This window comes from Drosophila hydei, unplaced genomic scaffold (genome assembly GCF_003285905.1).
Source record: "Drosophila hydei strain 15085-1641.00,03,60 unplaced genomic scaffold, DhydRS2 tig00008114-arrow-pilon, whole genome shotgun sequence".
NCBI lineage: Eukaryota > Metazoa > Arthropoda > Insecta > Diptera > Drosophilidae > Drosophila > Drosophila hydei.
The window spans coordinates 452,715-467,793 of NW_022045827.1; the positions used below are offsets into that span (position 1 = coordinate 452,715).

The window sequence follows — 15,079 nt, forward strand, 5'->3', positions numbered from 1 at the left end:
ATTATGGCATTTCCGAGCGTACGAGCGAGCACCATTTGTAATCTAAAAGATCATACGAATACGAATACAAAATCCATGCCGCATATTAAACACATACACACACAGATACAAAAACTATTTGTTAACAACAAATGTAAAGTTCTTGATTTTATGGCATTTAATTTTTTTATATTTTTTAGCCACAATTTCAACAACTTTAATGTTTTTCTTTATATTTTTTAATGTAGACAATTGCCAATCAATGACAATTTAGTTTTTAATTATATTTTACATTGCTCTAAACTGCTCAGCGATTGTGTCAATAGTTGCTCCAGTGGGAAGCTTTACTGTACATTTTATATAGAGAAAAGAACCTTTAAATGATATAATCGATGATGTGTGATGTATGAAGTTGATGTACGTACCTTTTGCTATATTGGCCACTCGCTGTGCAAGTTTTTTTTTTGCAATAAAATTTACTCAGCTAACAAAGAGAAAGAAAATAACGGTTACGTAATGATATATAGACGATCAAATTTGTAGTACATAAGTCGCATACATGTATATATATATATATAACAGTTTATATATATATATATAAACTTTAGCCCCCCTCTTAATCATACAAAATAATGAAAAAACAATGAGCGTGCAAGTTGTAAATTAAGTTTAGTAAACGACGACGACGATAAAGATGTTTATTTATTAAAAGTATAAAAAGTAAACAAACAAAAGAAGTAAACAATCGCCAGAAAACTTTATTAAACACTAAGTGAAAAGTAAAATGCTTCTATTTCTATCATTTTTCATATTAAAAAAAAAATAAATAAAGATAACGCAATGCTTGGGTAGAGATCCACACACATATATACAGATCCAGATCCAGATGATATATAAAAAATAATAAATAAATGCCGTTGAGCTATAACTGTATGCTAAGCTATTTATTTAATTTATGCCTAGTATTAAACATAAAACAAAACAAATGAAAAGGATTTCGTACACTTGTAGTTGAATATATATATACTCATAAATATATATATATATATATATATATATATATATATATATATATATATATATATATATGATTTGGATCGCTTAACGATTCATTAATTGTAATCAAATAAACGTTAAACAATGTGGACGTGAATGCCGAGCAACTCAATATTAGTAATAGTATTAACAATTATTAAAAAAAAGGTAACGAAACGCAGCTAAAGAAAAATAATGAAGAAATGAGCCCAAGTTGATATTCGATAAAGAAAAGCATATATATATATATATATGTATAAACATATATATATATAAAAGAAAAATCCTTTACTATCGATAAATTATGTGTGTTTAATTTGTACTTTTTGTTGTTACAAATTGAAAATGCGATATCATATATAAATATATACACCCACACACATTGTAGATCTATATGATATACTACTAAAAAAAAAAACAAAAAATATGATGGTAGTTATATAAACAAACAAACACACACATACAAAAACATTAATACATTAAATCTATTGATTTTTAATTTTAACTGTACATTTTTGATTTTTTATTACCATGTATTTTTTATTTTTATTTTAAATAAAGTTTTACAAAATGAATTTGGCCTTGAAATATTTTTACAACACCAACGCATTTGTCAACAATAAGAAGAAAACCAAATATATAAATATATAAACATAAAATAAAAAAGCAATTTTCTAAAACGTTGTGGACCAGCGGGTTCTCGTTTGCAACGATGCAATTCATCCGAATAGAATCAATAACAAAACAAATCCAAACCTATGTTGCCTTTTCATTTAAAAAACAAAGAAATTTCCGCTGCTGGCAGCAATTTTAATTTATTAATTAATGAAAGATCGAACAAAAAATGAATAAAAAACTCGCACAAAATGGTTTTTATTTTTGTACCGTTATACAAATCCACTGCCATATTTTTCACCAAAACGCAAAACATTACAAAATGAAAGTAGAAAAGGATTCTAAACAGATTGTAAACATTTTTTATTTATTATTTTTACGCAATGGGGTGCCACAATATATAATATATAAATAATTATATATATATATATATATATAGAAGCGCAAAACATTCAATGTTATTCGATAAATAACAAAAGCTGAATGCGCATGGTATAATTAAAAAATTAAAAAAGAACATGTAATATTAAGTCGTACAACGTTCATTGTAGATTTGAGCATATAGTGGAATAAACCCAATTCCCAGCACATAAGTTTATACATATAGAAACAAAACTTTAAAAGAAAACTCATGCATATTAACGAAAATAAATTAAAAAAAAAACAATATATACAAATACTTTTATAATAAATTGAAAAAAAAACACCATACTTGATACTTAAAGAACAAGAACAAGAATAAGAACAAGAACATAAAGAAAAAAAACTCCACACACTTCATGTTAAGATATAATAAAAACGAATAAATAAAATATTTAAAACCAATCAAAAAATACGTTACATTAAGGGCTTTGTACAGCACTATCTGTACGCTTACAGCACTGCACATAATGTGGTGGCTGCTCGATAACATTATTACCAAGTGTCATCGAAAGTGTCATATTAATAAGTTAGTTATCGGCATAAATACTATTAATAATAACAATGGAAACAAACGCAACATTTACCGGTGATGTGGATAAAACTCAGATACCACCGTTAAATCAAAAGCGTATACTCGCTTTTGTTAATCATTTCCTAATAAATACCTGCACTTTTCTCAATGAATTTGCCTTGAATTGCGAAACCAAATTTGTGCGACTGGAGCGACAACTACAAAGAACGGAAGCGGCTTTAATAATTCTAGAAACAAAACTCGCTTCTATACCGGTAGATGATGCAGTTAATTTCACAAAAACACATGAAGTAAGCACTGAGGAAACAACTTATGATGAAACTGATAAGCCAGAGGAAGAAGTACCCACAGAAGTAAAAGGCGTACGGGTTTGTGAAGACATTCGCTACAAGAAATTCTTTAAAATGGTGCAAGTGGGCGTACCAGCGCCTGCAGTTAAAATAAAAATGCGAACTGAAGGATTGAACGCTGAAATGCTTGAGTAAGTTGCTTAATATATGCACTTATCTCTACTTGGCTAAACTATATTAATTTTCAGCAATCCTGACTTTATGCTAGAAGACGGCATTCTGGAATAGAATGCGGAATATTGAATAATGACCCAAACCGTTATTCAGCACAGATTGTGATATAGCACATGTATGAAATGCTACATTTTTAAATCAAAACATTTGGTAAAAAATTACGTCTACAATTTGTTTTATTTTCTCACTTGTTGCCGGACAAGGCAAAAGCAGTCGATGAAAACAACTTAAAAACACTTCATTATCAAAACGTAGTTGGCGATTACAAATCCTGGAAGCTTAGAACTGAATCATCTGTCCCTTGCGCTTCTTGTCACCGCCCAGCTCGAAGTGCTTGCAACGTTTCAGGGGTGTCTGCTTGCGGTATTTGCAGTCAGTGCACTCCATACGCAGCACGATTTTCTTGGTGGTCTTAGCCTGTAATAGAATAAGCGAAGACATATATTAGGTTTAGCTGAATAGGAACAATTCTAAAGCTTTTTAAAATGGACCATTTGTAAGTTTTGCTGTTGGAGCGCATTTCGTTTAGACAGAACCGAGCACGCTGCCAATAAGGCCGCACCAAAGCATTAACATATTTTATTTTTGCACTTTTTCCCAATGAATCGCCTAGTGCTATGTGAAAGCGCAGCAAATCCAATTCTACTAAAGTGCCAATATTGATGTTTCCAACACTATGGACTACTCACCTTCTTCCTGAAGATGGGCTTGGTCTGACCACCGAAACCCTGCTGTTTTCTGTCGTAACGTCTTCTGCCCTGAGCACCTTTACGCTCCTTGGACTTCTTGTACTGCGTTACCTTGTGCAGCTTGTGGACCTTGCACTTTTTGCAGAAGGTGCGACGTTGCTTAGGTACATTCACCTATAACGATCACAAACAACACATTAATTTTAGGTTTCTTAATTTTTTGTTGGCGCCATCACAAATGTTAAACAGAAACACAAAAGCTTGCGTATCAAATAGAATGCATTGAAAGTACGCACGGTAGTTTAATATTGTCACAAAATCACAGACAACATTGAGTTGTGCAATATTTAATAATTTGTTTAACATTTTTAATGTTTTTAACACGGATGTTTGCTGATTTTCGTCAAAGCCGATCAGAACACCTACCATCTTGAATAGGAAAGAAAACCCAAAAAGACGGAATTAGAGATGTGCAATAGTTATGTATCGCTGTGAATGGCAACAATCAGTATTGCCATGATTTGGTATTCACAACGATATTTGCCAGCTACTGGGTATTCCAGTTGCGATAAATGTTGCCCACCACTAATTAGTAAAATTAAACAAAAAAAGAAGCAACTTTGCAACTAAAGCAACGGAGAAAAAATAACTTTTTCAGCGGCCGACTAGTTTCCTGGTGAACAAACGGCCATAGTGCCAGAGTTGTGTGCAATGTAAGAAGTGTGGAAAAGATGCATCAACACAATTGCAACCGGATAAACACAATACCAACGGATGTGCCCGTCATTGTGTTAACGCAATTAGCATAAAAATGAGATTGGGCTGCGAATGCGAGAGTGTAATTAAAATGCGAAGAATGTACGCGCTGCTGCCAACCTTGACATTTTGGTTAATCAGCTTTCAATTGGCATCACAATCGGATCAGCTCCATATAACAGCGCCCTGCGATCGGAGTCGCAAGGTATTCACTGAGCCCTACGGTGAAATTAGCGATGGCCCCTCCGGCTACAATTATACGCAGGACTCGCACTGTGAATGGCTGATAAAAGCGAAAAATGACAGTCAATTTATAACATTAACATTCCATAGCATGGGCACCGAGTGCTCCTATGATTATATCTATGTATACGATGGCGATTCCTTTAATTCAACTCTGTTGGGCAGCTTCAGCGGACGCACACAGCCGCAAAAACTGGTCGCACGCAGCGGTAGTGTAAGTGATACAAAATTAGCCCTATTCTTTAAACCTCTATTTATTTAAAATTTGTATCCCAAAAATTGTTTCCCATAGATGCTCATTCTAATGTACAGTGATACGAACTATGTGTTGGATGGCTTTCGTGCTTCCTATTACATATCAAACTGCCTGAATAACTGCCACAATCATGGCAAGTGTGTGGGCCACCAATGTGTCTGTCATGGCGAATGGGTGGGGCCCGACTGTGAGGATGAGGCGTGCCCGCAGAAGTGCGGTGAGCATCAGGGTCGCGGAAAATGCCAGAAAAGCATTTGTCATTGCTCCACTGGCTACAGTGGACGTTTGTGCGATTTGAGTGATAATCCACCGGGCAGTAGCTGGCGGTGGCTGGCCACCGATGCGGAAGGCATGACACCACGTGCTGCACACTCCGCTGTTTATATGGAAGACGAGGACGCACTATATGTATTTGGCGGTTACGATCTGAACAATGTCATCAGCACGTTACAGGTGCGGAAATAATGGAATTTATTTATGAAATTAGTTAATTAACTATATTTTACTTATAGATATATCGCTTTAGCACTAGCCAATGGGAAGACGAATGGGGCATACCGCTGCAGAGTCGCCGTCACTTTTATCATCCACAGAAAATTGATCATACACTGCTGAAAGCTGTTTTGCAGCACAAGAACGAGGATGAGGCCAAACTCTGGGGCTTGACCAGCGATGTCAGCTTCTTTCGTAATATACTCTACACACTGGCCGAGTCGAATCTACATCAAAGACGCACCCGTTCCTCGCTGCCATTGACTACAGTAAACGCAAACTCAACGGATGAGGAGCTATCTGAATATTTGGAGGACATACTGGAAGAGGTGACCGATCACAAACCACATGGCCGTTATGGACATGCAGCAGATCGTGTTCCAGGTGGCTTTGTCATCTTTGGTGGCAAACATGCCAATGGTAGCTTCTACAATGATCTCTGGCAATATAATAATACGGAAAGCGGTGGCAAATGGAAGCAAATGGCTGTCAAATCTGAGTTACAGCCTCCAGCGCTTGCAAGGCATACCCTAACGACAGCCTTGGATTATTTGTATTTATTTGGCGGCAGTGTAGAATCGGGCGAATTCTCCTCAAGCATTTATCGAATTCGCTTGCCGCTCAGCGAAGATTCGCAATGGCAACTCGTTAAGCCGCGAGGTGGGAAAACCTTGGACGTACGTTTGGCAGCTCATTCTACCGTTTACTATGCACCTACCAATTCGCTGATTGTATTTGGTGGCATTATGACGAGTTTGGCACGCTTTTCGAAGCTATCAGATCGCATATTTGCTTTTCAGTTGGATCAGCTGCACTGGACGGAGATCTTATATCCGCGCACAGCATTGAGAGATACGAATATACCAAGGGAACGAGCATTTCATACAGCCACCATATCAGGAAATTATATGATTGTTTTTGGCGGCTATACCCATCGGCATAACAAGGATGAGATTTGCTATGATAATCAAATGTATTGGTATCATTTAAGTTGTCACATTTGGATCAATCAAGTGGTCTCTGCCGACGACAGTTTGTACCCGAAGCATCAGGGTGTTTTTGCCCAAGCCGCTGCACTCCGTCGTAATCATACGCTGCTTATTGTGGGCGGCTATCATGGCAATGTAAATGCAGATCTGTTCGCCTATGAGCTGCCGCAAGTGCTACGTGTAGAGAATGCTGTTTACAATCATAATCCGGAGATGTCATGCCGTTTGCACGCTTCACACACTGCATGTTTATCCAATCCCGAATGCGGTTGGTGCTCGGCGGATAGCAGTTGCTATGGTCGAACAATTGGTGCCAATTGTACCACCAATTTGCAGACGACTCGCTGCCCCGGAATTTGCCCCTCTCTTGGCGATTGCCATTCGTGCTTGGTGCATGGCACCTTGTGGGGTGGTGGCAATGCCGCCGGTTTCTCCGTAGCCAGCAAGCTGGGCCTCAACGAGTGCACTTGGTGTGTACAAAATGCCCGTTGTCATTATCGGGCTGATAACTACGGTATGTGCGGGGATAGTTCCGGCTGGTGGGGCGAACAAGGCACCGAAATACGAGAACCTGATATGTGCACCCGCAATGATCGCCGTCCGGGCTTGACTTATATCAAATATAACTATCCTGTTAACTTTACCATGCCCGATTATGTGGGCATTGTGAATGCTACCATGGTGGACTTTGCCTCGCCGCCGCCCACAGCGTACTTTGAACAGCGACAGGAGGGTGAAATGTTGGCGCGATTATTAGGTTTCGTACGTCCGCAGCAGCAGTGGAACAACAATAACAATTCAGCCATACAAGTGTGCAGCAGCTATTCGTCAGCAGTGTTGCGCGTTGGTCTAGGCATGAATCTCGATATGCTGGATAATGTGACGACGCAAAGCTCAAATCAATCATACTGCAGCAATGTGCAACTACCCAGCATTGAGCAACCATTCCTTATAGATTTTCAAGTAAGTTTAATATTATTTTCCATTTACATTATATTTATTAAATGCTGATTGCAGGCTCGCCGTCGCATTGGCCAGAATAACATCTACAACACCTATCAGAAGACGAAAATGGAGTTGCAGCATTTACACAACGGGCAGCTCAATGCATTTACTTTCGAATACTTGGAGCCGTATTATTCGGGCGATTGCACTCAATATAACAACTGCCTGCACTGCTTAACCGATGGATCCTGTTCCTGGTGTCCACTAACCAGCAAATGTCATCTAAAGTCTGTCAATGAAAGTGCCGTTTGTGTGGCCAATGATACAGATCAGGGCACCCATTGGGCGTATTTGATCAGTCAGCCTAGTCAATGTGCCAATTGTTCCAACTATGTGACCTGTCGTGCCTGCGTCTCCACGCCTGGTAATGGGGAGTGCGAATGGTGGCTAGATGATGCACGTTGTGGACGCATTGGCAAGTCAAACAGCAGCGTCCGAGCGATAGCGCAGTGTCCTCGACCATGTCGCGAACGTCGCGGCTGCGATCAGTGTCTAGGTGAACGTGGTCGTTGCGTCTGGTGTGAGGCGAGCGCCCAATGCTTTAGCTTTGCCGTCTACACCAGCGAATATCAATTTGGCATGTGTCGCGAATGGATCGACAAGGTGGGCACGCCACCTACCTCACCTGCAGCTGGACCAGTTGCTTCCGCAGCTTCTGCAACGCCTACAACCACACTAACTATGCATCCTCCACCGCCACGTTCGCTGCAACAGTGCAAATCCTGTGAGCGTCATCGAAATTGCACCTCTTGTCTGCGCACCTTGAGTTGCGGCTGGTGTTTTGATCGGGATAATCCCATTGAAGGGATTTGCATGCAGGGCGACTTCAGTTACAGTGCAGGAAATTGCTCCTTGGCTCTCAATAGCAGCTCGCAGCATGATGCTGAATGGGCCTATGCTCAGTGTCCGGATGTGGATGAATGTGGACTGGGTTTGCACGATTGCCACAAGGAAGCCAAATGTACCAATACGCAAGGTAGCTACAATTGCCATTGTCGTCGTGGCTATGTTGGCGATGGACGCTTCAGTTGCGTGCGCACCTGCTACGAGTTCTGCCAGCATGGCTATTGCTCCGGTCCGCCGGACTATAGCTGCAAATGTGACCTGGGTTGGACGGGCAGCGATTGTGGTGTTAGCTGCGGCTGCAACAACCACTCCACTTGCCTGGAGCGCGTTGGGAAGTGCGATCAATGCCAGGCGTGGACCGAAGGCGAGCGCTGTGAACGTTGTCGTCAGGGCAGCTACGGCAATGCGACTGCAAATATTGGCTGTCATCCCTGCGAGTGCAATGGACACGGCAACCAGGATTTGGTAAGCAACCGATCACAATCCACGTACATCGTCAATTTAATATAGCTGCTTTTCTTTATAGGGCATTTGCAATGTGAGCCACGGCGAATGCTTCTGCAAAGACAACACACAGGGCCTCAAATGCGATGTCTGTGCGCCCGGCTACTATGGCGATCCACGTGATGGCGGACAGTGTTATTATCAATGTGAATCTCGTGGCATATTGACCAGCATAGGTCGCAGTGCCATTGGCTCGTATCAATCGTATCGTTCGCCCTGGGGCGCTAGCCTTGAAGTCCGTGAATGCCTGTGGATATTGCAGCCGAAGACTTTGCATGCGGATAAATCGCTGTTGCAGCTGGAATTTCAGTGGAACAGCCTGGCCATGAGCTGTGACGAGAATGCCGTTTACATCTATGACAGTTTGCCAGATTTAACAGGCGCCGCGCAGCAGAATCAACTACTGGCCGTTGTCTGCGAACCGTACAGTGCGGCGCGCATTATCGAAGCACGCTCCAGTCATGTCACCGTCTACTATAAACAGGGCAGCGAACGTCGAAACTTTGGCTTCAATGCTTTGTATTCGGTAAAGAACTGCGTGGCGGGCAGCTGTATGCATCCACATATCTGTGATGCACTGCAGCGTTGCGTCTGCCCTGCTGGCTATGTGGGTCCACGCTGTGAGATTGAGATCTGTCCAAGTAATTGCCATGCGAAGCGAATACAAGGCTATTGCGATACCGAATATGGACGTTGTATATGCAACAATAACAACTATGCAGGCGCCGATTGTGGCACATTGGTGCAGCGTAATCATTTGGTTATGACGGAACTGTTCAATACTCAGCTGCTAAGCGAAGCCCTGGAGCATCTAAGAAAGACCATACCACGCTTTGGCCACTCGGTGAATGCGGATCGTAGGGGTTCCTTGTGGATGTTTGGAGGCTATTCGCCTAGTCATGGACCGCTTAATGATTTCCGTCAATTTGATACGAAGAACGCTACATGGCTGCAGGTGACAGTTGAATCATCCACTCCGGAGGATCGTATGCCCCTTGGACGTTATTTCCATGCAGCTGAGATCTATGTGAAAAAGCAGAATATTTATATCTATGGCGGCATTGGCGCAAATTCACGTTTGCTTTCGGACTTTTGGCAGTTCTCAATACAGAATCAACGCTGGCATCAAATTGAGGTAGATCCCTCGCAGGCCGAGTCGCCCACAGCGCTGGCCGGGCACACCTTGACCCATACGCGCTACCAGGAACACGAATCGTTGCTACTGATCGGTGGCCTGAGTTTAAACAAATCTCGTCCACTGGAGCTTTGGGAATTTAATCTGGATACTGGACGTTGGCTGGAACTGGCAGCAATGGGAGCACGCCTCCCTGTGCTCTACGGGCACAGCGCTGTCTATCATCAGGAGACGCACAGCGTTTATATCTTTGGCGGCTATGCGGGCGAGGCGCAGAACAAGCTTTACGCACTTGATTTGAACAAACTAAGCTGGACGGAATTGCCGACGTTTAGGGAATTGAATTCACCTGTTTCGCAGCTGCCTCGTGCACGATATTTCCACTCAGCCGTCAGCACAGAACACTATATGGTTGTGTATGGCGGCCGGACGAGTCCATATAACGCCACGGATCTGCTTATTGCTTACGTTTATGCCTGCAACCAGTGGGTGAGACTGACAGATGATGTGGAGCTAATTGGACGATTGCCAGTGGCTAGCTATGCCGAGGACATGACCATCGACGTGGATAGCGGCGCGATCTATGTAATTGGCGGTTGGGATGGCAGCGCCACCCAAAGTCATGTGACGCGCATCAACATACCCGAGGACATTTGCCAGCTGTGGAGCGGCGGCAAATCGATGTGTCGTCATTATATGGGCTGCAGCTATTGCACCATCCAGAACACGTACAGCAACAGCTCGCATTGCTTCACCCAGGGCCGGGCGCCATGTGCAAACTATAATGGAACGCTGGTCATCAATAATGGGCCGGCGTGCAATGATGTTTGGCTAGCGAGTCGCAATTGCTCGAGCTTTGGTAGCTGCAGCGCCTGCTTGGCCGCGTGGCCCATCCATCAGGAACTGAGTCCCGTTTGCCAGTGGTGTGATGAGTGCGGCATACGTGGACGTTGTGTGCCCGCCGGCGTGGATTGCGCCCGTAACAACGCCTGGTGTGAAAAGGAATTGAGTGTGGGAGTGCTCGGTCTCTGTCCGCTGCCCCAGTGTCATCAGCTGGACTGCGAAACGTGCATGCTGCACAGCGACCAATGCCATTGGGCAAGCATCGAATTGGGCCATGATGAGTGTATTGCCCGGGATCTGGTGGAGAAGAATGCGTATCGTCTAGTAGATCAATGCCCACCTCCCTGTCATACGCACACCAATTGCAGCAGCTGCCTGCAATCGTCGCCGGATGCCGGGGCCACGGATTGCAAATGGTCTACGATGTTAAATGCCTGTCTATCGCCTAGTGCACAGCCTTTGTTGTGTGCCGGTGGCGTTTGTGGCCTGGTCTTGGAGTCCACCGAAGTTAAACGTTGCCCCGAGCCGTGCCATGTGTATACCCAGTGCTCCAGCTGTCTGGAGCATACGCATTGCGGCTGGTGTGCACGCGAGGGCTTCAATGGCGATGGCGTCTGCACAGAGGGCGCCCTCGAGCATCGTCAGGAACATCCGTCGGGCTCCACTTGTGACTTAATCTACAGCAGCTGGCGCAATGATTCACAACTGACACATGCGGACGTCGTAAGCTGGCATTATGTACAATGTCCGGCGGAGAATGAATGCGAAAATGGTCATCATAATTGCGATGCTGTGTCTGAGCAGTGCATCGATCTGGATACACCAACGCCTGGCTACAAGTGCGTCTGTGCCGCCGGCTATCGCAAGGAAGAAAACAGCTGCCTTCCCGTCTGCAGTCAAGGCTGTGTGCGAGGCAACTGCATTCGGCCCAATGAATGCAAGTGTGATTTCGGCTATGTGGGCGAAAATTGTAGCATTCAGTGTCTGTGCAATGGACACTCCAATTGCGAATCGAGCAGCAGGCTGGACATATGTTTGGAGTGCCATAACAACACCATGGGCGAGCAGTGCGAGAAGTGCCAGCCCCTGTTTGTGGGTAATCCGCGCGAGGGACACGCCTGTCAGCCATGCTTGGAATACTGCCATGGCCATTCGGATGTCTGTGTGGCTTACGATGCGGATCCAGCTGTCTTTAATATGACTCGCTCGGAGTTGGAGCGCATCCTGCCCGAAGGACCAGCCCACAATGCCACCTGCTTGAGATGTGGCAATCACACTGCCGGCGATCGCTGCGACAGCTGCCTGCTGGGCTATTTCCGTGGCAGCGAAGATCTGCACAAGCAATGTCGTCCCTGCCAGTGTCATGGTCATGGCAACGTCTGCGATGCGGTAACCGGCGAGAAATGCAACTGTGCCAATAACACGGAAAGCGATGCCACCTGCATCGCCGCTGGCGGCAAGAATTCAGCGCAGCTCTGCTGGAGCGTTCAATGCTCCAAGTGTCGCGACTCCTATGCTGGCAATCCCACCGATGGACATCAGTGCTATAAACAAATTACCGTCGAGTCGCGCATGTGCTTCGATGCCAAGCCCATAGGTAAGCTATTAGGATTATCAATTAATTGATTTTATTTTAATAAACATTTTATCCCACCGTTCGCAGAGGAATGCAAATCAAAACCAGCTGCTCTCAAGCCCGGTCAGACCGTCTTCTTTGTAATACAGCCCCGATTCATGAATGTGGACATACGCATCATAATCGATGTGACTCAAGGGGAATTGGATGTGTTTATGTCACCGCAGGACGATTCGTTTATAGTGGAAACAAATCAAACAACAGGATACCACGAGATATTTCTGGACAATCGCTATAACTGGGGACCCAAGTCGAAGCGACAGCATCCACTCAACATTGCCCTGCCGCGTCATGACAACGTTACGCTGCAGAAACTTTTCGCGACCGAGCGACGCACTGGGTCGAACGGTCCAAGTATGGGAGCCAGCAGTAGCGGCAGCAGCAGCAACTTCTATATACCGCAGCTACACGACTGTCGCAGCCATGGAGGACACAGCTTCGTTGTCCAGGATCAGTTTGCCAAGGATTTGAGCACGCATGTGACACTGAATCAATGCAATACACTTCTGCGTCTGTTTGGACTGAAGAATCGTTTGGTGCTAACTCTGCCACAGCATGCGCACAATCTGAGTGCCACACGATTCTTTATTGCATTGCGCGCTAGTTCTGGACCAGAGCCGAGCTATGGATCTGTGGTTTTTCGTCAGGATCAGCTGCACATTGATCTCTTTGTGTTCTTCTCCGTCTTCTTCTCCTGTTTCTTTCTATTCCTCGCCTTGTGCGTTATCGTTTGGAAGGTGAAGCAGGCGGCAGACTTGCGGCGTGCGCGTCGTCAACATGTTGTGGAAATGCTGCATCTGGCCAAGCGTCCATTTGCGCAGATTTTCTTAGCGTCCGCCAGCTTGGACATGGATAATAGTCCGCCAGCGACGTCGGCCTCGACAACGCGTCACATGCGTCAACGTGCACGTCAAGCGCTGCTGCTGCAGCAACAACAGCATTTACAGAGCGAAACCCAGCTGCACAATCAGCCAACACACAGTGCCACACACACCTCTACGCACAGCCGTGCACATAGCCACTCACACAGCACACACACCCACACCCACACCCACACTCACACCCACACCCATGGACACCACCACTTCAGCAGCAGCTCTCGCCCAATGCAGGAAATCATGTTGGTGGCCATTGAGCCGACAAATGATAATTTGGCTGCTGTTGGCACCGTATTTGTCAGCCTGCCAGGACGCTCGAAAGCTCCGCTGAGCATTGCTCTGGGCTCCACTCTGATATCGTATCCACGTCAATATCCGCTCAATGCGAGACACTTTATGCGCGCTCAAAGACATCATCAGGCCTAAAAATTGACAACTGCTAAAATATGTGTGTAAGTGTTAGTCTATATAAACATAGAACTCCCCGTCCCTTCCCGATCTGTATTAGTGAATTATAAATAACCATTATATATATATTCTAATTATATATATATAAATATATAGTATACTCGCATATACGATTTATATGTGGCATTGTATGCATAGTTTAGGCAATTTTTTGTATATAATATTTACATCTACAGTTAGCCAGAATGATGTACGTCGTAAAAAAAACTATAAGATCTGAATTATATTTAGTGGTGCGTCTATAAGAACAAAACAAATAAGTGAACAACTTAGAAGCTGAACGAATAATTTCGCACAAAAAAAACTATTTAAAAGAATAATACGTATGTCATAAGTTAATAGAAATATTTTGGTTTTGGATTTGTTTCTATTTAAATTTTATATAAATTAAGTTCAGTTGCTAGGTTTTTGAGTAGTTAATACAATTCCAATTGGGTTACTCAGCCACTGTCTGTCTATCCAATCAGATTTAAGATGCATCATCAACTACTTCAAAACTTACTAAAAATTTAATTTTAAAAAAATCAATTTCTAATTACTGAAAATTCTCATTAACATGCGACCTTTGATGATAAACTATTTATTCTCTTATCTCTTCACTAAAAGAGTTGAAAAACGAAAAAGAACAAAACTGGAATTTGATCTATATAAAAAAACTAAGCTTAAGTTTAAGCATATATGTGTATATTGTCAATTTGATAGGAAAACAACAGCAACAAGAAACAAACAAACAAAGAAACAAAAAACTATTGTGGTGCATTTTTTGATATAAACGCACATCAACTTTTTTTAGCCAGCCATGACAAACAAAGCAGACTACAGTATATAGATATACAAACTGAAAAAATATATATATGGATAACAATTAACAAATAACAAATACGTATTATATATATGTGTGCATGTATGTATGTATTTACAACTACTACTAAATGTGTCATTGATTCCCCCCGCCCAGTTCCAGATTTGGAGAAACATTGAAACGAATACGAAAACGAATCTCTATCTATGATATTTTCTTTTTTATAAATATTAATGGTTTAAGGTATTATTATTATTATTATTATTGATAATTTATTTCTTTTGTATAAAGAGTATTCTGGTATTTATGTATATTTCTCCCACTCTCGGTTGATGGTTAGCATTTGCTCAAATTTAGTTTAATTTTATACGGCAAGTTCTCGCACTTTTTGCACCTGTGTACCTATTAAATTAAGAAACAATAAAACAA

The 15,079-nt window shown here is 42.8% G+C and overlaps 3 protein-coding genes across 3 annotated transcripts; 2 read left to right on the forward strand and 1 right to left on the reverse strand.

Annotated features, from left to right (window-relative positions):
- The first annotated feature begins 2,543 nt into the window (after positions 1-2,543).
- On the forward strand, positions 2,544-3,247 carry LOC111594957 (WASH complex subunit 3). Its single transcript, XM_023308455.2, has 2 exons — positions 2,544-3,065; positions 3,123-3,247. Exons 1-2 carry the CDS (start codon positions 2,614-2,616, stop codon positions 3,160-3,162), a joined length of 492 nt encoding a protein of 163 aa, XP_023164223.1. The 5' UTR covers positions 2,544-2,613; the 3' UTR covers positions 3,163-3,247.
- Positions 3,248-3,266: 19 nt separating this feature from the next.
- On the reverse strand, positions 3,267-4,298 carry LOC111594956 (60S ribosomal protein L44). Its single transcript, XM_023308453.1, has 3 exons — positions 4,224-4,298; positions 3,798-3,971; positions 3,267-3,525 (listed from the first exon to the last, which is right to left on the reverse strand). Exons 1-3 carry the CDS (start codon positions 4,224-4,226, stop codon positions 3,388-3,390), a joined length of 315 nt encoding a protein of 104 aa, XP_023164221.1. The 5' UTR covers positions 4,227-4,298; the 3' UTR covers positions 3,267-3,387.
- Positions 4,299-4,370: 72 nt separating this feature from the next.
- On the forward strand, positions 4,371-13,872 carry LOC111594955 (multiple epidermal growth factor-like domains protein 8). Its single transcript, XM_023308452.2, has 6 exons — positions 4,371-5,010; positions 5,089-5,505; positions 5,565-7,496; positions 7,551-8,849; positions 8,911-12,463; positions 12,530-13,872. The coding sequence occupies exons 1-6, from the start codon at positions 4,609-4,611 to the stop codon at positions 13,804-13,806; spliced, it is 8,880 nt and encodes a 2,959-aa protein (XP_023164220.2). The 5' UTR covers positions 4,371-4,608; the 3' UTR covers positions 13,807-13,872.
- The last annotated feature ends 1,207 nt before the right edge of the window (positions 13,873-15,079 follow it).

Coding starts and splice junctions, on each gene's coding strand:
- LOC111594956 (XM_023308453.1), bottom strand. Junction 3,526..3,797: donor AGCCCATCTTCAGGAAGAAG/GTGAGTAGTCCA, acceptor ATTCTATTACAG/GCTAAGACCACCAAGAAAAT.
- LOC111594957 (XM_023308455.2), top strand. CDS start 2,614: ATGGAAACAAACGCAACATTTACCGGTGATGTGGATAAAACTCAGATA. Junction 3,066..3,122: donor TTGAACGCTGAAATGCTTGA/GTAAGTTGCTTA, acceptor ATTAATTTTCAG/CAATCCTGACTTTATGCTAG.
- LOC111594955 (XM_023308452.2), top strand. CDS start 4,609: ATGAGATTGGGCTGCGAATGCGAGAGTGTAATTAAAATGCGAAGAATG. Junction 5,011..5,088: donor TGGTCGCACGCAGCGGTAGT/GTAAGTGATACA, acceptor TGTTTCCCATAG/ATGCTCATTCTAATGTACAG. Junction 7,497..7,550: donor CATTCCTTATAGATTTTCAA/GTAAGTTTAATA, acceptor TGCTGATTGCAG/GCTCGCCGTCGCATTGGCCA.